The sequence below is a fragment of the Geotrypetes seraphini genome, chromosome 6 (genome assembly GCF_902459505.1).
Source record: "Geotrypetes seraphini chromosome 6, aGeoSer1.1, whole genome shotgun sequence".
NCBI lineage: Eukaryota > Metazoa > Chordata > Amphibia > Gymnophiona > Dermophiidae > Geotrypetes > Geotrypetes seraphini.
The window spans coordinates 23,860,326-23,885,057 of NC_047089.1; the positions used below are offsets into that span (position 1 = coordinate 23,860,326).

The 24,732-nt window shown below is 42.9% G+C and overlaps 1 protein-coding gene across 1 annotated transcript in view; it reads right to left on the reverse strand.

Annotated features, from left to right (window-relative positions):
• CTSC (cathepsin C) overlaps positions 1–24,732 on the reverse strand; it is a 64,018-nt gene that overhangs the window by 9,872 nt on the left and 29,414 nt on the right. The window contains exons 4-5 of the mRNA XM_033949223.1: positions 23,142–23,297; positions 17,866–17,981 (exon numbers count right to left, since the gene is read on the reverse strand). Of these exons, the coding sequence (XP_033805114.1) occupies positions 17,866–17,981; positions 23,142–23,297 (272 nt within the window). The remainder of the gene's footprint in view (positions 1–17,865; positions 17,982–23,141; positions 23,298–24,732) is intronic.

Here is a 24,732-nt window from a genome sequence, read left to right on the forward strand (position 1 = left end):
TATGTGGAAAAGGCCGTTGGCTTAGCAGGGTTTTAAAAAATGTTTGGATAATTTCCTAAGAGTCCTACAGCTGATTAAGATGGACTTTGGAAAATTCATTACTTACTTCCGGGATAAACTACACAAAATCTGCTTCTCTTTTGAGATCTTGCCAGGTACTTGTGACCTGGATTGGCCACTATTAGAAAAAAAGGATAGTGGTCTTGATGGGATTGATCTGTCCCAGCATGGCAACGCTCAGGTTCTTATGATATTCAGCTTGCTTCTAAGCATTTTTTTTTTGCTTCTTCAGATTGTCTGCGGTGTTCTTTGCTCGCATGTTTAAAGACAATAGACTGTTTTCAGTCCAATTCTTTATATGTGAGTTTGCAAACCATTGGACCCCTGAGGAAGGGCGTGTTCGCCAAAACACGGACCGTATAGGGTCCGGTTGGATTTTTATCACAGTATTTTTTTATCATGGTACTTTTTAAATTGAATTTTCATGGTTTTATATGTCAGCGTTTAATAAATTATCTCCAGAACATCTGTATCCACAGTTTTTGTTTTCATCGGTGGATTGTTTTCATTGTGGATCATTGGGTCTCCCCATTTTTCTTTGTTATTCAGCTTGTACCAATCAGCAGTTTTAAGCCACTAATTGCTGTTGGCTGATCTCACCCAGATATTCATGGACAGGGCCACATGTGTGCTGGCAGCCACACAGCTAAGTAGGCTATCAGGGCCATATAAAAAGCTCTCCTATTTGTAAAATTAGCTACATGGGCACAGGCATCGAATACCAACAGTGACTACCCTTCCCGATTCTGCCCACAGACCACTGCCTTCACTGCATACAAATCTCTCATGAATATTCATTGCGGATATCTGGAAAATCTGAGTGCCTAGGGAGACTCCGGGACCAGGTTTGGAAGCCACTATCTTAATGTGATCCACACAAGAGAATTAAAGACTCTGAAAAACACTTTCCTGGCAGACGAGTAATTAGGGCCGATATGCATGCTCTATCAATCCATATTATTAAATTTTGCATTTGTTATATACCCCCAACATGAACAGAAATATGCTCCTATATAAAGTTGTTTGAACTATTTAAATCACTGCGGCTGATGAACTGTAAATGATTGCTTTACTTTTGACTGGCCCTATAGTGTTTTAGAACAGTTTTATTCACTCTGCAAGTATTAATTGACGCTTATAACCCCTCTACAAAAATAGGTCATATGCTCTTTCCGAAAGGTGAAGTCTAATGAAACATACATTTGAGGTCAGACCTTTCAGGATTGTTGAATAAGAATTCACAACTAGTTGGGCCAGAATAATTGTGAAATCGCACCTTTTCCCCCATAAAAATATGGAGTTGATTGCCATATGAACACACCTGACTGCACATAGCATCCCACACCACAGGTTATTGAACAAGATGGGTTCGATGGGACTGGATTAAACATTAACCGCATGGGTTAGGGACTGGCTTAGAGGTAGACTTCAGAGGGTAGTGGTAAACGGTACCCTCTCCGATACGACGGAGGTGATCAGCGGAGTGCCGCAGGGCGCGGTCTTGGGCCCGATCCTATTTAACATCTTTGTAAGAGACTTGGCTGAGGGGCTTTGAGGTAAAATTACATTATTCGCCGATGACGCCAAACTATGCAACATAGTAGGCAACCGCACAACAGATGAAAGCACAGTGCCCGACAAAAGCTCAATGCCCGACAGTATGACGCAGGACCTACTCCTGCTGGAGCATTGGTCAAAGACTTGGCAACTAAGTTTCAATGCCAAAAAATGCAAGGTCATGCACCTTGACAGCAAAAATCCATGCAGGACTTATACCCTAAATGGTGAGATCCTAGCAAGGACTGTAGCAGAACGTGACTTGGGGGTGATTATTAGCGAAAACATGAAGACTGCCAATCAAGTGGAGAAAGCTTCATCCAGGGCTAGACAAATCATGGGCTGTATCCGTAGAAGTTTTGTCAGCCGTAAGCCCGAGGTCATAATGCAGTTGTACAGATCCATGGTGAGACCCCATCTGGAATATTGTGTACAATTCTGGAGGCCACATTATCAAAAAAGATGTGCGGAGAGTTGAGTCGGTTCAGCGAATGGCCACCAGGATGGTCTCAGGTCTCAAGGATCTCCCGTATGAGGAACGACTGGGTAAGTTGCAGCTGTACTCACTCGAGGAACGCAGAGAGAGGGGAGACATGATCGGGACATTCAAATATGTCACGGGCCGTATCGAGGTGGAAGAGGATCTCTTTTTCCTTAAAGGACCCACGGCAACAAGAGGGCGTCCGTTGAAAATCAGGGGTGGGAAATTTCATGGCGACACCAGAAAATATTTCTTCACTGAAAGGGTGGTTGACCGCTGGAATAATCTTCCACAACAGGTAATTGAGGCCAGCAGCGTGCCAGATTTTAAGAAAAGATGGGATTGGCATGTGGGATCTCTTCATGGAGGTAGTTAGGGGGTGGGCCATTAGTGTGGGCAGACTAGATGGGCCGTGGCCCTTTTCTGCCGTCATTTTCTATGTTTCTATGTCTATGACACGTTATAAAAGAAAGGGGGAAACCCCCCTCCCCACTAACTAGTGCTCTTAGGGCTAGATTCACAAAGCAAACCGATCGGTTTGTGAGCCCTTTGCGACCCGATTTCCCTCCGACCCGATTCACTAACCTGTGTAGTGATCCCATCCCGATCCATGCATGCAAATGAGGGGAATCGGCATGCAAAGCAGGAAGGAAGCAATTCACTAAAATAAAAAAGCAACACCGACTTGGCTGGCCGATCCAAAGTAAGAGACTTCCCTGCCTTCTGCCGCCCTGCTTCTCTGCCCCGTCTCAGCCCTGATCTCCTGCCCTTCCCCGCAATGCGAGCCCGTGGTTTTACCCTGCGGGTTTAAAGCAGGTTAAAACCACAGGCTCGCTGGGCTGTTTAAAAGTAAAAGTTTTTTTTTAAAGTTGCAGCTCTTAGACGCATGCGCAGACCATCTAAAGATGGTCTGCGCATGCGTCAGGATTGCTCTCTAGCGATCCTTGCAGTGGGTGGGGGGGGGGGGGGGGCATGTCAACGATAGTCCCCATTTGCATGCAGGCCTTTTGTGAATTTGTCGGCTTGCATGCAATCGGGCATGGATCGGACACGGAATCGGGGCTTAGTGAATCTAACCCTTAGTTTAGAACCACAAGATTTGTATTGGGACTTTAGCAACAGCTAATCCAAGTTGAAATTTACATATCTAAAAAAGACAGCTGGTTAATGTGGTGAAATCCGTTAGTTTAGCAGGGTTTAAAAAAAAATGGTTGGGATAATTTCCTAAAAGAGAAGTCCATAGGCCACTTTTGAGATGGCTTGGGGAAATCCACTGCTTATTCCTAAGATAAGCAGCATAACATCTGTTTTGCTTCTTGGGATCTAGCTAGGTTCTTGGGACCTGGGTTGGCCGCTGTTGGAACTAGGATACTGGGCTTGATGGACCTTCAGACTGTCTCAGTATGGCAATTCTTAGGTTCTCGGAAATATGTTTTGCCTATTTAGGAGGGCACTTATGCTTCAGAACCCACAAAGCAATCGGTTTCTTTTTCCTTGTTACAGTATATCCTTATAAACTACAGCGAGTACCCAAAACACGGGGGGGGAGGGGTGTAGGGGGGCATCTTCATTTTTGCTAGGGTGAGGTCTTCGGGGGGGGGAGGGGTGTAGGGGGGCATCTTCATTTTTGCTAGGGTGAGGTCTTCGGGGGGGAGGGGTGTAGGGGGGCATCTTCATTTTTGCTAGGGTGAGGTCTTCGGGGGGGGAGGGGTGTAGGGGGGCATCTTCATTTTTGCTAGGGTGAGGTCTTCGGGGGGGGAGGGGTGTAGGGGGGCATCTTCATTTTTGCTTGGGTGAGGTCTTCGGGGGGGGAGGGGTGTAGGGGGGCATCTTCATTTTTGCTAGGGTGAGGTCTTCGGGGGGGGGGGGTGTAGGGGGGCATCTTCATTTTTGCTAGGGTGAGGTCTTCGGGGGGGGAGGGGTGTAGGGGGGCATCTTCATTTTTGCTAGGGTGAGGTCTTCGGGGGGGGAGGGGTGTAGGGGGCATCTTCATTTTTGCTAGGGTGAGGTCTTCGGGGGGGAGGGGTGTAGGGGGGCATCTTCATTTTTGCTTGGGTGAGGTCTTCGGGGGGGAGGGGTGTAGGGGGCATCTTCATTTTTGCTAGGGTGAGGTCTTCGGGGGGGGGGGGGGGAGGGGGGCATCTTCATTTTTGCTTGGGTGAGGTCTTCGGGGGGGGAGGGGTGTAGGGGGGGCATCTTCATTTTTGCTAGGGTGAGGTCTTCGGGGGGAGGGGTGTAGGGGGGCATCTTCATTTTTGCTAGGGTGAGGTCTTCGGGGGGGGAGGGGTGTAGGGGGCATCTTCATTTTTGCTAGGTTGAGGTCTTCGGGGGGGGGGAGGGGTGTAGGGGGGCATCTTCATTTTTGCTAGGGTGAGGTCTTCAGCCACATCCATAGCACCTTTATTCGTGACAAATCCACTCAAAATTCAGGAGGATCAAAGCAGACAGAAAAACATTACATAGGTTCCTCATTGGCCATGTTTTAGTAAACATAACCTCTCAGGACTGTGTTATATAGATTTTTATGAAAAGAGCAATATTTAGCCATGTCTTCTCTTAGATGTTTTTGCACCTTGTGTGGGCAAAGTAATCCTTAATACACAGAACAATCTCACACTGAATACACAATTATCTTGAAGTACAATTGTTTATATCCCAAACCATGCCATTATACAAGCCGTGAACAAAATGTAAAAGAAATATTTTCTATTTCTAAAGATGATGGTTGCTAGCTGAGAACACACAAGTTAGTGAATAGCTTCATTCAGAGAAAGAATTTTGTTCTCTAGTTTATGAAGGCCATGTTTTTAGTTTATATGGTGTCACATACTGACTTAGAGATGAAAAAAACAACAAACTCCTCCATACAAATGGATTCTCACTGAAGGCCCATGACCAGAGCTCTTGCTGCTATATTTCTGATGAGCTTCACAAATTCAATTCTAGGTCAATCAGAAACTAACCTAAATGAGATGTTGCTTGGCAACACAAAGAATCATTGAGAAACATGATTAGGACATGAAAAAACCTTCGGGGGCACTGTTTAATAGTGAGCAGCAGAAAAAAGAAACTGTATTGTGTGTTTAATTTATAATTTCTTATTTTATGTTTTACTTGGATTTTATGTATGCATCTCTGAAACCCACTTAGGTTATTAGGTGGGATATTGGAAGATTAGGTTTTTATCTCATTAATATTCTGTTAGAAGATATAGGATTCTGTACCATAGCAGCTACTTCCCCTTAATCGTGAACTTTGCAAAAGGGTGTCACTCAAATCTTCCAACTCCTCCCCTTCTGCAATGGAAAACAGCATCCTCTTCAGTTCGTACCAAAGCAATCGAACCACACTGAAACAGACAAAAGGAGAAGGAAAGGCATGTGGAACTTCACCAGCAACAAATATATTTTGTCCTGTTCTATAAACTTATAATAAAGAACAATAATTAGCAATAAACAATTAACAGTGAACAACAAATCAAGCAGGAATATCTAGGAAACAACCTGCTAAGTGCAACTATGAGGATCCATAAGAACCCTAAGAATACTGACCTAAGAATGAAGGGAATAAGAGCCCCCAATGCTCCTGTAATTTTGTTACTTCTGAATCTTAAAGACAGGGGAAGTTCTGTGATAGACACTGGCAATGTCCGAGGCAGAAATCAGGCAAATCAAAAGTCTACCCAGGGCGGGCCGTACAGAATCCTATGTCTCAACAGAAAGAAGATTAACGAGGTAAGAACCTAATCTTCCATTCTGTTGCAAAGACATAGGATTCTGTATCATGCTGATTTACCAAGGCAGTGGCAAATGTCTAGGGAGGGACAGATGAGCCTGCTCGCAGCACCAAGAACCTAAAAGCGGTATTCTCTTGAGCTGCCACATCCACTCTGTAGTATCTCATAAAAGTGTAGAGTAGACCAGGTAGCTGCACTGCAGGGAGGGAAACAGCTCAGGACTCCGCCTAGGAAGCAGCCACACTTCTAATCAAATGCGCTGTGATGGAGATAAGAGGTTGTTTACCACAGGCAATGTAGGAAGAAGAAATTGCCATATGAATCCATCTTGATTGACTGGTCAGCTTAAAAAGGTGTCCAGAGAGGCATTCGTGCCAAAAACGGTCAGTGGAAGCTTAACAGAAAAATGTAAAATATTGAAAAAGGGGGTTTTGGAGGTGGGAGAACTTAACCCTACTCCACAAACCCTTGAATCTGCCTTTTTCAGACCCCCTCCCCCCAATTTTCCTGATAGGGAATAATGGGAGTAGAGAATAACACTGGAACACATTTGTACCCGCAGGAACCCATTTTTCCGTCCCCGTGAGTTTTGTCGCTGTCCCTGTCTCTGCCCCATTCCTGTAAGCTCAGCCTTAACTGCACAAACCTCAAACATTTCATGATTTTAAAGTGTTTGAAGCTTGTCAGATGAGAATGGAGCTTGAAGGAATGGGGCAGGGACAGGAAAAGAACTAGCGGGGATGGGATGGGAAAATGAGTTCCCATAGGGACAGAGAAAAATTTGCCCCCGTGTCATTCTCCAAATGGGAGTACTCATTGTGACTTCTGGTGCCTGTAAGCTTGCAGCAGCCTGCCTGCAGGGAAAGGATTTCAGCCTCAGAAAGTATCAGGAATAAGTCAGCCGCTGGAGATCTTCTGGTTGCCGGTCAGGTGGACCCCGACCACCGACTCCAACCCCCAAAAGTCCACACAACACGTTGGTGGGGGGACTTTGCAGCCGGCTCCCTGATACCCGGACAGTTGTTATACAGGAGACACAGCCTGTGCTCAGCTTTTTATAAATCATCAGGCGAGCAAGCTCCCAGGGGAATGGACCCCAAATACCTGAAGAGACACAAAGGCTTGCTCCACAGATACGCTGTGTGAGATTGGCCTGTGAGCAGCAATTCACCCACCGTGTCCTTTCCCCAGCAGAGTAAGCCCAAGAGGACCTCCGAGCATCAAAGTCATGCAGAAAAATTGAAAACCTCAGGATTTCTGTTACAATGCTGCTAAGCAACAATGTTCGCATGGACAACGCGAAGGTGCTGGACTAGGGAACTAGGTCTGACTTAGAACCAAGTGTTAACGTACATGCATATATTTACAGAATACTGCCAAAAGTATTCTATTTAATATGCTGTATTATTTTGGCACTGAAGAGAACAGATCTCCCAAAACCCCAAGAAATGGAACTAGATAAGGGGGAGAGACAATCTGTAGAATGGTTATTCTGCGGACACTCAGAAAACTGAGTAAGATAGTTTCGAATGTTTAAGATTAAGAGAGCCCTCAGTCACACAGCCTCCCTCCGGGAGCCCCCAGAAGTAATGGCTGTCACTGGCTTACACCCAAAAGGGTGTTAACTGTGAAACATCCCCGGGCTCTCTGTGGAATTTTTAGTGATAAATAGCACACATTTTCTGCTCTGCCAAACTGTTGTAGCCTGACAATTTGGGGGCTACAGCTCAGCTCAGCCGTTCCTGAAGAAGGGGGTGTTCACCCCCGAAACGGAGTCCCGTAGGACGAATTAGTTATCTGCTGGCTGCGTTATCCACAGAGAAGCTAAGTACTTCCAGTTGGCTTTTGCACAGTTGGATTTGGACGTTTGAACTTTATGTTCGGGCCCCTTGGATAAGGGGTAGAGACAATTTTATCTGTAGAGTGTGTTTTTGATTAAGTTTTGCACCTTCAGCACTTTTTTGTGTGTTATTTATCACTAAAAATTCCACAGAGAGCCTGGGGATGTTTCACAGTTAACACCCTTTTGGGTGTAAGCCAGTGACAGCCATTACTTCTGGGGGCTCCCGGAGGGAGGCTGTGTGACTGAGGGCTCTCTTAATCTTTTTTTTTTTTTTTAAATCTTTATTTATTGGATTATTCATTACAATGCCTTAGTAACAAACATTCATGAATGAACACAAAAAATGCAAATGTAAATTCCCTACAAGGAACAACAAAATATTTAAGGAAACTAATCAACCATATCCTAGTCCACATTATTGCTAATCGCCAGTATTTTAAAATAAATCATCAAATCAATTCTTTCTATCTACTATCTAGGAACAGGCAATTGGCTTTTATATATATTATACATCATCCTCCAAAAGTAAACTCAATATTAGAAATTAAACTTTTAGCAAAGGTTTCTCTTTTATAAAATCTTCCACCTAGGCTGGATCAAAAAACACATATTTATCACTTCCATATGAAATCAAGCATCTTAAACATTCAAAACTATCTTACTCAGTTTTCTGAGTGTCAACAGAATAACCACTCTACAGATGGTCTCTCCCCCTTATCTAGTTCCATTTCTTGGGGTTTTGGGAGATCTGTTCTCTTCAAGTATTTTTGCATCTCCCATTTTTGGGTTTTGTTACTATTCTGCTGTATTATTTTGGCAGCTACTCTACTGGCCACTAATAATCGTTTATAGTAATCCAGTCTCTGAAATAACCAGTGATATCAACTATTGTGAGTAGTCTGGATATTGCATTTGGAAAAAAAACCTTTTATTCCTGTGTTTAAGACGCCTCAGCCCCACCACTCCACCGCAGAAAAGAATTTTATCACGCGGGAAGCATAGTGTGGTGCTTCATCATTGGCTGTCTATACTTTAAATTGTTGATATTATCTATCGTGTACTATTTACTTTTAACTCTAATAGTGTTAATCTGACATTTGTGATATTAGTACTAAATGGTAAAAATAGTACTTATCTCAGCCAAACCAAGGGAGCCAGACCCGACATGTTTCCCACAGCAATCGTGCTTTATCAAGGGTCTCCCGAGGTCGCCAACGTCATCCGACTCCAAACTTTTAGTAAGTCAAAGATTCTTTTCTGCGGTGGAGTGGTGGGGCTGAGGCGTCTTAAACACAGGAATAAAAGGTTTTTTTTCCAAATGTATTATTTTGGCATGCATCATTTTGGCTTTGTTGGTGCATAATTCTCTAAAGTGTACACAATACCATCGGTAACAGAAGTACTGGGAGAGGCAGCTAATAGACAGTGAAAAGGTCCCTCCCTGCTGTGGTTAAAAGAGCCCCATCGTGTGCTTGAGTATTTGTTTCTACACCCCACATACATATTATGATTAGTGAGCCAGCTCAGCTGCCACTGGTACCCTGTGCAAAATTTTTCGCTACCTCCTACAATTTTTGAATAATTTCAATAAAAGGTTTTTTTGGGCACTGAAAAAAAATTATAATTCTGGCTACATTTACTCATTTTGATTTGATGCTGCGCCTCGTTAACATAAACTGGAAATGGGAGCAGCACGCTTCCAGTCCAAGGACATTCACAGATTTATACAGTATGAAAGATACTGTTGAAAGGAAAAAAGGTTCATGCCTTCCTCTTATTAAAAGGTCTAAAAGCTATTACCGTACTGTGTAGGATAATGAGGTCTGCCAATTTAATTGGTTAAAAGCTTCATAAGAACACATGTTACATGATCAGTGGGATGCCCACATAAAACTCTGCTAAGGATCAGCACAGCAGAATGCCATTTAATTTACACTTCTAATGGCAAGCATGACTAATCATGAAGTGTTATCAAAAGCTTTGATCAGTAATCGCCTGAAAGAAAGTGACAATCGGAATGAAAGGTTGCCATGATTACAAAACAGAATTATATATTTTTTTGCCACCACTGCTGCTTTAAGAGTAATCGGCTCCTGTGAAATTTCTCTTCTTTGTTACAAAATATGTTGGAGAAAGCGTTTGGTGCGACAAAGATTGAGGCTATTTAGGCCTCCGTTCGATAGATCTAAAGAAAAACTGTAAGATAAACTTCTTCAGCGGGTGTTGTGGTTTTCACAGGTAAAATTTTTGTGCCTATAATCCTCCTCCATTTGTGTGTGTAAATGGCTTCACCGAAGCTTTTATGTGCCTCCTGTAGCTTGTGAAAGTCAGTCTGCTTTTATATTCTCTGAGACTGACTTACAAGCAGACTGACTTATATATATGTCAGTCTGCTTGTAAGTCAGTCTCAGAGAATATAAAAGCAGACTGACTTTCACAAGCTGCAGGAGGCACATAAAAGCTTCGGTGAAGCCATTCATGCTCTCTCCGAGATTCTCGGAGACTGACTTATATATCTATCTATCTATCTATATATAAGTCAGTCTGCTTATAAGTCAGTCTCAGAGAATCTCGGAGAGAGCGTGAACTCGCAGGCCTTGAGCATGCGCAGATGCTCAAGGCCCAGCAAAGAAGAGGAGGCAGATCTTCGGGCACTGGCACCAACGCACAGGACATTCCGGTGGCCAGATGGAAGTAAGAAGCCTGTTCGGGTGGGTCTGGGAGATTTCAGATCGCAGGGGGGGGGGGGGGAGGGTTCCGGATCACTTGGGGGGGAGGAAGGGTGGTAGAGCAGTGGCACTGGCCTCGAGGGGTGGGGGTGGGTAGGAATGTATCAAGCGAGTTTCCCTTAGTGCCTATGGGGAAACTCGCTTTGATATACGAGTATTTTGGTTTACGAGCATGCTTCTGGAACAAATTATGCTCGTAAACCAAGGTACCACTGTACTTGGGTGGTCCAGGACCTTGAGCACTTGCGCATTCTCAAAGGTCTGCACTGACTCATATCAGAACCGTCAGTAAAGGTAAGAGGAGGAATACAGTCAATGTATGGGTGTGGGTCATTACTGTAGGAATCTAAATTTGGCTTTTGAAGGTATTAGAGATAATACGGTATAATTTTAAGTATGCATATTACATTACATTTGAGATTTCTATTCCGCCATTACCTTGCAGTTCAAGGTGGATTACAAAAGAGTTATAAATGGTGGGATACAGTAGATCATTGGTGAATTCAAGAGAAGTTGAGAAGAACTGGTAGTATCTGTGGGGCTGGGTGAAGGCAGGAGGATGGAAGGTAATTGATATGTTAAGAGTGATTCAGTGATTTCTTGAAGAGAGTCGTTTTTATTTCTTTTCTGAAGATCTTGTATTCGGGGGTGGTTATCAGTAGGTTGGAGATTTGGTTATCCAGTTTTGCTGCTTGTGTTGCCAGTAGTCCGTCATACAGTTTTTTCCGTTTGACTTCTTTGATTGGAGGGTGTGTGAAAGGGGGGTGTGTTTTTCTATGTCTGGGTGATGTAGTTTATGTAGAGGCGGTTGTTTAGGTAGATTGGGCTGTCTCCGTTTAACGATTTAAATAGCATGCAGTAGAATTTAAATAGTATTCTTTCTTGAATTGGTAGCCAGTGTGAGTCGATGTATGCTTCTGTAATATGGTCATGTTTCTTCAGTGAGTAGATGAGTCTCAGTGCTGTATTTTGGATTGTTTGTAGTTGTTTAGTCATTGATGGGGGGCAGGGGAGGTAGAGGATGTTGCAGTAGTCCAGTAGGCCTAGTATAAGGGATTGAACTATGAGCTGGAATTGTGGTCTTTCGAAGAATTTTCGTACTTGTCTTAAATTTCTCATAAAAAAAAAAATAAATAAAAATAATCTACCCAGATATTTTCCCTTTTGAAACAGGTGCAAAGTCTCAGTACAAGCACTATCCATAAACCTTTAGCTTTTTGAAAAATTTCCCCCGTTTTCTTATGCCAAATTGAATGAAAACGGGCTTGCAGCTGATGAGAGGACAGCTATCTAGGCGGATAAGCATCGGTCCATCAATATTACTTGAAGGACTTTCCTCATCAGTGGCCTAGCCATGGGGGAAGGGCACCCACTTTGGGCTCAGGCCCCTTCCAAAACTGCACCACCGTTGGCAGGGCTTGGGCATCCCCATCGGCCATTCCCATCTGGAGAGATCCATTGCTGCCTGAACGGCAAGAAAGCTGGCGGCATGCTTCAGCTGGTAGTCCCACGCACGCTCAAATCACACGCATTGAGTGCTATGTTGGCGGCTGAGCATGCCATCGGATTCCTAACTGATCAGGCAGCACTAGGGGCTAGGGGAGGCAGTTGGTTTTGGGGGGAGGTTTGGGGGGGAGCAAACAGGAACTGTGTGCTCCACCTGAACCCTCTCACATAATACAAAATATATACTGGGGAAGAAAAAAATAAACTGTTTTGGCATTCTTCCCAATCATAATTTTTCTCCGAGGATGTGAAGCACTCCTGTATTGTAAACCACCTTGTAGACATCTAGAGGGTGAAACCATAGGACATCTGACAAGGCATAAAGTGTCAAACCAGTAGATGCCAAGGGCAGTTCTTTTCTCATAATTATTTAAAATCTCTAGGATAGGCATATACATTTCATACATTTTTCAACTTAGAGCAAGGTATTTAGTGTGTACTGATTAAAACACTATTACCAGATGGAATGCTATTATTATATTAAAGTTACAGCAAACAAAATTGTTTAAAAATAAAAATAAAAAAACCTCTGCCTACACACACCAACTATACACATACTCCTGGTGGAATCCTGCACAGACACTCAAGACCTACCGTCTCCTGCAGTCTCCTGTTCTCCCACTAGGCGGGGGCTGGGCCTTCTGCTCTCCTTCCTACTCCTGACAACCTCCCTCCTTCACATGGGTCTGGCCTCTCACTCTGACCTTGCCCTCCGCCTCCCCCCACACCCCCGCCATGTAGATATGGAACCCTCCTCTACCTACCAGCCCTCTCAAAGCAGCAGTGGTGGTTGGTCAGTAGAGGCAACACTGAACAGGTTGCTTTTAGCTGGCCCCACTGGCTTCCAGCACAGATCGCTCAAAATTGTGTGTATTCTTTTAAAGCTTTTTACGATCAGAATCTTGAAGTTACTTAGTTCTCCATCTGTTAAGGGAGTCCCTTATAAAAGACATTTGCACAACTCTTTCCTTCTTCAAACTATAATCTTTGAAATAGCCTTCCCTTGATCATTAGGCACATAAGAACATAAGAAATGCCTGCACCGGATCAGACCTTGGGTCCATCTAGTTCGGCGATCCGCACACGCGGAGGCCCAACCAGGCCTACCCTTAGTTACTCGTATCCCTCAATGTGTCTTTCAAGAAGATGTGCATCCAACTTGCCCTTAAATCCTTGAATGGTGGTTTCCTCCACAACCTCTTCCGGGAAAGCGTTCCAGGCGTTCACTACTCGCTTTGTGAAGCAGAACTTTCTGACATTTGTCCTGGCCCTGTCCCCCCCACAGCTTCAGTCCATGACCTCTTGTCCGAATCACCTTTGACAATGTGAATAAAGTTGTTTCCTGCTCTATTTTGTCGAATCCTTTCAGTATTTTAAAAGTCTCTATCAGATCCCTCGCAGTCTCCTCTTCTCGAGGGTGAATAATCCTACTTTTCTGAGGCGATCTTTGTAGCTCAAGTTCTCCATACCTTTTACAAGCTTCGTACCTCGCCTCTGCACCCTCTCCAGTAGTATTATATCCTTCTTTAGGTAGGGAGACCAATGTTGGACACAGTATTCCAAGTGTGGTCTTACCATCGCTCTATAAAGCGGCATTATGACATCCTCAGATCTACTCGTGATACTTTATCATGCCCAACATCCTGTTTGCTTTTTTTGCCGCTGCTGCGCATTGAGCCGACGGCTTCAGGGTCCTGTCTATCATTACCCCCAGGTCCTTTTCTTGTTCGCTTTTGCCCAAAGTTACATCAAACAAGGCTCCTTGTTTTTCCTGCCCAGATGCATCACTTTGCATTTTTCTACATTAAACTTCATTTGCCACTTCTCTGCCCATTTCTCTAGTTGTCTCAAATCTCTCTGGAGTTCCTCACTGTCCGTCTGTGACCTGATTGCCCGACATAGCTTTATGTCATCAGCAAACTTGATGATTTCACTGGTCGTTTCTTCTTCCAAGTCATTTATGAAAATATTGAATAAGATGGGCCCAAGAACCGAACCCTAAGGCACTCCGCTAGTTACTTTCTCCCATTCTGAGAACTTCCCATTTACACTCACCCTCTTCTGTCTTCCAGCCATTTTCCTATCCATCTTAGTATGTCCCCTTCTATTCCATGACTTTGTAGTTTTCTGAGAAGTTTCTCATGTGGAACTTTGTCGAACGCCTTCTGGAAGTCCAAGTATATTATATCCACCAGTTCTCCGCTACAAACATGTTTATTTACAGTCTCAAAAAACTGAAGTAAATTCGTCAAACATGACTTCCCCTTCCTGAAGCCATGTTGACTAGCTCTCATTAGGTCATGGGTATCCAGATATTGGACTATGCTATCCTTAATCAATGCTTCAACCATCTTCGCAGGGACCGATGTGAGACTCACAGGTCTATAGTTTCCCGGTTCTCCTCTTGATCCTTTTTTGAAGATTGGGATGAAGTTCGCTATCTTCCAGTCTTCTGGTATCTTTCCAGTTCTAATTGACATGTTAGCGAGGGATTTCAGTAGTTCTCCGATTTCTACCTTTAGCTCATTTAATACTCTCGGGTGAATTCCATCCGGGCCAGGGGATTTGTCGCTTTTTAGTTTTGTCGATCTGATAGTAAATCTGGTCCAGATCCACATTTACTGTGTTGAGGCTCTCCTCTATTACTCCCTTGAATACTTTCACTGTTTCGGGTACAATGTGGTGTCCTCTTTGGTAAAGACCGATGCAAAGAAGGAATTTAATCTATCTGCAATCTGTTTGTCTTCTTTGATGTATCCTTTTCTCCCTTGATCGTCGAGAAGGCCCACTGCCTCCTTGGCAGGTTTCTTCCCTTTTACATATCTAAAGAAAGGTTTGAAGTTTTTGGCCTCCAGCGCTATCCTTTCCTCATAGTTCCTTTTGGCGTCTCTCACTGCCTTGTGACACTTCTTCTGTTCGTCCTTGTGGCTGTTCCAAGCCTCGATTGTTTTCTTGTGTTTCCATTTTTTAAATGAGTTCTTCTTTTCCCTTATTGCATCCTTCACCTCTTTGGTTAGCCAAGCTGGTTCTCCTTTGCCTTTATTTTTCCTTCCCTTGGCTATCTGCGGAATATATAAATTCTGCGCTTCGGTGATAGTATTTTTTAGTAGGGACCATGCCTGCTCTACCGTTTTGATTTCGGCTATCCTTTTCTTGAGCCGTTTTCTTACCATGGCTCTCATGTTGTTGTATCTTCCTTTTTTAAAGTTAAAGGCTGTGGATTGTGTCTTGATTCGCTTTCCTTTCCCAATGTCCAGTTTAAAGTTGATCATGCTGTGATCGCTCGTCCCCAGTGGGACCGTGACTACTACATCTTTTGTCTGTCCAGTTATGCCGTTCAGGACCAAGTCCAATGTGGCGTTCCCTCTTGTCGGTTCCTCTACCATTTGCTCAAGGAAGCAGTCTCCTATCATTTCCAGGAACTTTGTTTCTTTGCCGCAGCTTGTGGTTCCTAGGTTCCAGTCTATCCCCGGGAAGCTGAAGTCTCCCATGATTGTTACATTGCCTGCTTTACATCCTTGCCTTATTTCCTCTGTCATTTCTGTGTCTATTTCCTCCGTCTGTCCTGGGAGTCTACAGTAGAGGCCAATTTTTGTGTCTGCTCTGTTCTATCTGGGAATCCTTATCCAGAGCGACTCCAGTTTCTCTTTCCCCTCTGCGTTCCCTTCTCTGATTGCTTCTACTCCCTCTTGGACGTAAAGGGCGATGCCTCCCCCTTTCTGTCCAATTCTGTCCCTTCTGAATAGCTTGTATCCCTGCAGTACCGTGTCCCATTCATTTTCCTTGTTCCGCCATGTTTCTGTTATGCCAATAATATCTATTTTTTCGCGTCTTTATGAAAACGTTTTTTAGCAACTTGCGGCATGTGTTAGAGAATGACATGGGGACAAATTTTTCCCCATCCCCACGGGAACTCATTTTCTCTTCTCACCCTGGCGAGTTCTTTTCCTATTCCTGCCTCATTCCTGCAAGCTCCGTCCTCATCTGCACAAGCCTCAAACGCTTTAAAATCATAAGTAGCAACATTCTAGAGCTCAGATTGTGATGTCATAATGCCTCATTCCACCAATGCCTAAGCTCCATCCTCATCTGCACTAGCCTCAAACACTTTAAAATCCTAAGTGTCCGAGGCTTGTGTGGTTAAGGCAAAGCGCGGTTAAGTCAGAGTTTACAGGAATGGAGTAGGGACAGCGACAAAACTCGCCAGGACGGGACGGGAAAATTGAGTTCCTGCGGGGATGGGGACAAATTTGTCCCCCGTCATCATTCTCTAACTCATGCCGCAAGTTGCTAAAAAAACGTTTTCATAAATTTTTGTAACCTTAATGTATTCATCATATTTCATTTTTGTTTGTGTTATCTCAGTTGGCTTCTTTTGGTAATATACTGTTCAGGACCTTAGAGGATTAAGTGGTTTGTAAAAATCTAGACTGGATTAGATATCTAAGATTAATAATATTCAGGCCCTGAAAATACGGTTCATAGACAACCCCGCGAAAGACAAAGGCGCGCGCCGAAGAAAATTACAGTTTTAAGGGGCTCCGACGGGGGGTTTTGTTAGGGAGCCCCCCCAGTTTACTTAATAGATATTGCGCCGGCATTGTGGGGGGTTTGGGGGGGTTGTAACCCTCCACATTTTACTGTAAACTTAACTTTTTCACTAAAAACAGGGAAAAAGGTGAAGTTTTCAGTAAAATGTGGGGGGTTACAACCCCCCACAACGCGGCGCGATCTCTATTAAGTAAAGTGGGGGGTTACCCCCACGCCCCCCCCCCCCCCGTCGGAGCAGTAAAAACAGTAATTTTCTGCAGCGCGAGCCTCTGCGCTGTGCTCAATTGACTGCGCGCGCCTTTGTCCCGGCGCGCCTTTGACCTGACACCGAAAATACTATGAAAAGATATTTAATATACCTAGCTTTAAGTAATTTACACAAGTATCTCTAGTTCCTCCAATATTTAACATGGAGGGGATTACAAAGATCCAGAATATAAGAATTGAGCAGTTATTTTTGCAGGATGAATTCAAGCCCATGCTTAAAAAAACAACAACAACTTACAGGATTTATTCCTTATCACAATTATTCACTAAAGCAAATGCAAACTATAGAACATAATTATGAAAGTTGCATGACAAATCAAGAATTGTGAGCAGTCCCAATTCGATGGTTTGTAATTATCATCAAGGAAAGGAAGTCATTACCTGCCTTCTGCAGAATATATTTACCTACTGCTCAATATATTTACCTACCACTTGCGGCAGCCACAGTAGCGCCAACTTCTCACTTACCCGTTTCTAAATACTCTGGACAAGTCTCAGAAGTATTTGTTGGTATTTGTAAGCCTAAAAAGTTCCTAGGTTTAGCTGACTACAGACCGCCGGTTACTCTGACAGTACAAAATCAGTTTTTCCCTTTAATTTTGATGATAAACAAAATCTTCTCTATTACCTTCAATAAGATCATAAATATTTAGGTGAAATGACTATATTGGCATGCATATGCAGTGGCGTAGCAAGGATGAGAGGTGCCTGAAGCTGTGGCGCTCCTCCACAGCCCCCATCCGCTCCTTCCCCACTCACTTACGCCCCTTCCCTTCCCCCCCTAATGTTTGGGGTGCAAGGAGCAACCCCAACTTCTGCTGGAACCAGCGTCTGCTCTTCCTCCGACATCACTACCTAGACGCGGGTACAGGAAGTGATGTCAGAGGAAGAGCTGACACTGGCGTGAGCAGCAGGTTGGGGTTGCTGCTCGTGCCCCGAACGTTAAAGAGGTAGGGGGGAACAGAAGGGGCATGTGCACAGTGGTGGTGGGGGAGGAGGGGGCTGAGAGAAGGATGGGCGCCCGGGTGGGGCACTCCCGCTTAATACGCCACTGTGCCCATGCTACAGTCATTCTATTCTTCATAACATTTTTTCAAATTAACAATCATTGGATAGTGTTTGGAAAGACCCGTACCTTGATTCCTGACGGGGCTTACATAATTGACACCGTTAACGTTTCTCCAGTCCCAACTCTCTGGTATTTCTGAAGGATCAACTTTTTCAGAGGAAATCAAAGGTGAAGGTTTAGGTCTATAAAAAAAATAAAAATAAAAAAAATTTCAATATGTAAAAATATTTAGATTAACGAGATAAATATTTTTGCCTTCAGATACAAACTAAAGTTACTACAGAATTGTAATTCAATTTAAAATGAAAAAATACCATGATAAAATTAATTATACATTTTGGTGGGTGAATGTGTGTACTACATACAGATACGAACGAATTAACGCAGAATGTAGGGGTTTTAGTGAGGTATTTAATAAAATTTGGAGCCCATTGACTAAATTTGTAAAAACATAATAATGTATTTTCATCATATCTCTTCTTTTCTTTGGCTTATTTATCTTTACACATCCAGGGGGGTGGGGAGTTGGAGGGAGGGGAATAAATATTGATAGTGATATTTGGGTAACTTTATTCTTTATTTGTATTATATATTAGGATATATTATGATATTATTATATGCAGGAAAATGAAATTATTGAATGATATTTATGTTACCTGTATAGATAATAGCGGAATATGTGGAATATCTTTTGTTCTTTCATTTGTACGACACTGTTTTTGATTAAAAATCAATAAAGAATTAAAAAAATAAAATGAAATGAAAAAAAAATTCTCTTCATCTGTGATATTTAGTGGCATTTATACTGTTTATTAAATAATCAAGTTTATTTTATCAAAATTAGCATTCAGCTTTTTGATTAGATGAGTTCTAAAAAATACATGTGATTACGCAATGCAGAGCTAAACAAAGTACAGACAGAGGGCTACGGAGTAAGAACCAGTATTTGAGGTCACTTACAACTAGCAAAAAAAAATGAATACATATATTCTTACATTTATAGTAATATGCATGATTTATAGTAATCTGCTTTATATGCTGTTGGAGTGGAGTGTAAAAGGATGTCCTGTGTTTAATATACTCAATCTTCACCTTAATTGCCGACTTATTTCACAGCTGAATTATCCATACTACAAATTTCAGCATATTAACTGGAATTCACTCTTGACTCACGTTGGTGATTCTGTTGCACCAGTAAAATAACTGTGTGACTAAAGCCATCTGGCTCTCTGGTATAACGGAGACATATTTAATAAACCAAAAGATGCCATCAGTAGAAAAGAAAAGAATAACTATGAAAGATTATTTAAAAAAAAAAAAAAAGGGACTGTTTTATGTTCAGACAGTTTCAGTTTTCCCAGATGTGTCCAGACAAACTCGGTGTCGTCATGAAGCCTTTCTCCAGTCGAGACCTCGGACTCCTTTTACAAAGGTGCGCTAGTGGTTTTACGCGCGCGCTAAAATGCCACGCGAGCTAGCTGCTACCACTTCCTTTTAAGCAGGCGGTAGTTTTTCAGCTAGCGCGCGCTAATCGTGTGCGTGCGCTAAAAACGCCAGTGCACCTTCGTAGAAGGAGCCCCTAGAGTCCTGTCCGGAGGAGGTACTTGCAAATGTCTGGTCACCTGGGAAACGAATTCATGCGCGTTTCTGGAACCGATTCATTTAAAAAACATTTCTTTCGGATAAGACTGAAAGTTAATGAAAATGTTTTGTTTTAAATTCTTCCACTGGGTTTAAATGGGATTATGATTATCCTCTGCAGCGGAGGAAATTCTCCCGCTCTCCACAATGTGGGCTTGAAATTGTTGATTTTTCTTATTTTTATTTCTGATTTGCTTTTTGATTTCCCCAATATTTTAATATATGAAGAAATCTCAATAAAAAGAAATAAATAAAAAATAAACAAAAAGATGCACAGGTGGGTCTAATTTTATTCCTGGAAGAATTCTGCAATGCGGAATTCCCCACCTCTGCAGACTGTGCAGCCTGCTTTTGGAGCATCTGTTCTGTGGCGTTTCCGTTTCCCTCCCTGTACACTCACCACTTCAGCCAGCAAGGAGGAGCTGCACTGCTGCAGGATCAGGCTGCTTCCCTCCTCTGCCACCTTGGTCCCTGGTGGTTCCTTTTAAGCTGCACGGCTGTACACAGGCCGGCACAGCTCAAAAGGAACAGTCAGGCCCAGGAAGGCAGAGGAGTAAGAAGCAGTCCAATGTGTGGCTCTGCAGCAGCAAATCTTGCTTTGCTAGAGTGGCGAGTGTGCAGGAGGGAGTGGGGTGGGGGGGCCTGGAAACAACAGATCGGGATGGGAAAGAGTGGGAAAAGGTGTGTGTGGGGGGGAGGGGAAGATGCACATTGTTGAGTGCATGCACCATGGGAGTGGGGTGGAGGAGGAGGGTATTTTATGCCTGGGGCAATGCCAGCATTCACAACGGGGGAAATTATATGAAACTTTCTTTTGCAGAAAATAGAAATATGATGGCAGATAAAGGCCAAATGACCCATCCGCAGCATCCACTCTCTCTTCCTCTCCCTAACAGATCCCACGTGCCTGTCCCACGCTTCCTTGAATTCAAACAGTCTGTCTCTACCACCTCTACCAGAAGACTATTCCACGCATCTACCACCCTTTCTGTAAAATGTATTTTATGCCATATTGGTATTTAAACTACTCTAGCATATCTCCCTCAACAGTATAATTTGTTTTCATTTGGTTGGTTCAAAGTGGTCCGAGAGGATTGCAGATGGGTAGAAGTGGTCCCTCTCCACAAACGCAGAAGCACGAAGAGGTGGAGAGCTACAGGCTAAGAACATAAGAATAGCCTTACTGGGTCAGACTAATGGTCCATCAAGCCCAGTAGACCGTTCGCACAATGGCCAATCCAGGTCACTAGTACCTGGCCAAAACCCAAGGAGTAGCAACATTCCATTCTACCGATACATGGCAAGCAATGGCTACATATATCCAAGCTCGGTGGAAAGCAAAATTAATGGAAATACTTTTAAAACAGAGAATAGTAAAGTTTTTGAAATCCAATGGATTACAGGACCTGAGGCAACATGGCTTTACTTGTCAGACAAAGCTCATTAATTTCTTTGACTGGGTGACTAGAGTTGAATAGAGGGAGTGTACTAGATGTGGTGTATGCAGATTTTAGCAAAGCCTTTGACATAGATTTGCATAAATTAATAAACTGGGCGCCCTCGGTACAGTGAATGGGTTAGGAACTGGTTGAGTTGAAGGCAACAGGCTTGAAGAAAGGGATGTTACCAGTTGTATGCTGCGAGGTTCAATTCTTGGACCGGATCTTTTTAACATTTTTGTAATTAATATTGCTGAAGGGCTGTCTGGTAAAGGTTTAACTTTTTGTGGATGATACCAAAACCTGCCACAGGGTAGACACCCCTGATGGTGTGGATAGCACGAGGAAGGTCCTAGCGAAGCTTGAAGAATGCAGCGTAATCCATTTGAGCTGCAAAATCCGAGGGAATGGTACAGTTTTGTACACAAAAATATGCATGACTTGGGTGTGATCCTATGCGATAATCTTAAGATGACCAAACAGGTAGAAAGATAACATAGTAACATAGTAGATGACGGCAGATAAAGACCCGAATGGTCCATCCAGTCTGCCCAACCTGATTCAATTTAAATTTTTTCTTCTTAGCTATTTCTGGGCAAGAATCCAAAGCTTTACCCGGTACTGTGCTTGGGTTCCAACTGACGAAATCTCTGTTAAGACTTACTCCAGCCCATCTATACCCTCCCCAGCCATTGAAGCCCTCCCCAGCCCATCCTCCATCAAACGGCCATATACAGACACAGACCGTGCAAGTCTGCCCAGTACTGAGCAACGGTAAAAGCTAGAAAGATGTTTGGGTGCATAGAGAGAGGAATGTCCAATAAGAAAAAGGTGGTGATGATAACCCCTGAATCGTGAGGCTTAATTTAGAATATTGTGTACAATTACGGAGACTGCACCTTGAAAGAAGATATAAAAACAGGATGAGTTGGTTCAGAGGGTGGCTACTAAAATGGTCAGTGGTCTTCATCAAAGCACATGGGGAAGACAGGAGAAGAAAGATGGCAGACGTTTAAATACCAACAATAATAACACATAAAGGAACAATAACTACTTCAAACGTCTTTTATCGTAAAGTGGTGCTCAGATTCCAAGATGGAGGATTAAAGAACTCAATAGGGGCAGAAGCCCTCAAGAGACTTTATATGGTATCGATCATTGCACCGAGTTATAAAAGATGTTTCAACGTACTGAATAACTGTAATTTGTAAAGTTCAAAAGTCCATAAAGTGCAAAAATTAATAGTCCAATTTTAAGTAATTACGAATGTTAAAGCTTCAATGAAGTAATGAACTTAGCTGAGATATGAAGAATGCATAGGGGTTACTAGGACCCAGTAACACCTATGCATTCTTCATATCTCAGCTAAGTTCATTACTTCATTGAAGCTTTAACATTCGTAATTACTTAAAATTGGACTATTAATTTTTGCACTTTATGGACTTTTATTCAGTACTTTGAAACATCTTTTATAACTCGGTGCAATGATCGATACCATATAAAGTCTCTTGAGGGCTTCTGCCCCTATTGAGTTCTTTAATCCTCCATCTTGGAATCTGAGCACCACTTTACGATAAAAGACGTTTGAAGTAGTTATTGTTCCTTTATGTGTTATTATTGTTGACATGGCCCCTTAGGAACATTTTTTTGAAATTATACCCAGCTGCTTATATTGAGACGTTTAAATACCTACATAGCATAAATGTAGAGGTGGCAATTCTCTTTCACCTGTAAGGAAGCTCTTGAAGGAGAGGGCATAGACTCAAGAGGTAAACTGGGGCAATAACTTCAGAGAAAGGGTGGTAAATTCATGGGAATGACCTCCCAGTGGATGTGATGAAAGCAAAAACTGTTATCTGAATTCAAGAAAGCTTGGGACAAGCACATAAAATGGAAAGTTAACTTTTGCAAATTTTTTAACAGGCACAGTGGTCTCAGTGCTATGCTGTAGGCAGAGGCCTGTTTGATGTCTTGAAATTCTTCAAATGGAGGTGCCTATTTCCACAAATCTGAAAGCAATCCCTAAAAGCTGGTGTAGACCATGCTATGAATAAGTGGTAGCCAATGTTTCTTGAACTGCTTAATAAGCAGTTTGATGGAAACTAAGTGATTTAATTTTATTTTTTTTTATTCATCCTTGTCTTGATGCAAGCTTCAGCAAAATAAAAAAATTAAAAAAAAACCAAACCCAAAAAAACACCTTTTCAAAAGAGGATAACATACATCTATTTAGAGAATATGATCAACACCATACTTAAATACCTTGGAATCCTAGAGCCAGGACCACCAGCTCTCCGATGCAGTTCCTCAAGAGTGAGTAGCTCATATTCTTTATATTTCTTAGCCGTCCAGGATTTCTGAACTGCATTGATAGCATTCACGAAGTCCGTATTGTACAAATATGGCCTCTTTGATAATCTGTGGAGAGCATAAGCGGACATTTTGTACAAGTTTTGTTATTTTTTGTTCTCACAAGGGATTTCCCCCTTTTTTTAAAAAAAAAGATAGGATAAAGATACACAGTATTTTAATTAAAGGGAAGGGGGGGGTGCATTTAGACTGTCATGTCAGGAAGGGGACAATGGATATGGAACATACACTCTATACCTAAATTAAAATCTATGAAAAAGCTAACCAAGTTGTGTGTGAATTAGGCAGATTTTTCCCCCGTTTTCTTTTTAAAAGTGAATTACTGTCGCGTTACATAACCCTTAATTCTTCCAAAGCAAATAAATATATGTGGCTTAGTAATCATGGAGATTAGATCACTAAGTGCTCCTTTTACTAAGGTGCGCTAGCGTTCTTAGCACACGCAGGATATTACCGCACGCTACGTGGCTAGAACGCCAGCTCAATGCTGGCATAAAGGTCTAGCGTGCGGGGCAATTCAGCACGTGCTATTCCGCGTGTTAATGCCCTAACACACCTTAGTAAAAGGAGCCCTAAATATTTAAAATAGTGTGACATAGTAGAACAAAAATTGAGATTTTCCTTTACAGAAATAATCTTTTTGGAAAAAAATCTGAGATGATATCTGATGAGAGGAATTTTGGTGACAGGTCAAAAGCGCGCGCCGACAACCCAGCGCAAGGCGGAAGCGCGCCGAAGAAAAACAGTATTTTAAAGGGCTCTGACCGGGGTGGGGGCGAACCCCCGCACACACTTTACTTAACAGAGATCGCGCCGCCATTGTGGGGGGTTTGGGGGGTTGTAACCCCCCACATTATACTGAAAACTTCACTTTTTCCCTTTAAAAGAGGGAAAAAGTTAAGTTTCCAGTAAATGAGGGGGGTTACAACCCCTCAAACCACCCACAATGCCGGCACGATCTCTGGAGGGAGGTATGTAGGTCTTGCAGTCGGAGGAGTTCAGAGGGGAGGGAGAGATGGAAGGGTCAGTGGGGGTTCAGCTGTGCAGCGGGGCACAGGTAGGGGGAGCGTTGCGGCCGATGAATCCAGGGACTAAGGCTTATTTTTGGGGTCGTGCTTATATTAAGACCTACCCCGAAAATCACAATAGGACTTATTTTCGGGGAAACACGGTATATGCATTTTTTCCCCCATGAATATGTAACAGCTCCGAGGTTATTAGGAAAAAGTTTGAGAAGCCCTGATCTAGTCCTTTAGCAAACCATAGTAGGGAAAAGAATACTCTGAACCTAAAATAATCCCCTTCTCCAGGAGTCCTACGTGCATATCACAAAAATATCTATGAATTGCATATGCTCACTAGGTGTTCATGTTGGAGGAGAGTTCTCGTCTCCTGCTGTGCCTCTTCAGTTTTGTTAACTCCTACAGCCAGTGTACAATGGACTTGTGAAGAGTTAAGTCTCTTAACTAGGCACCCCTTTTAC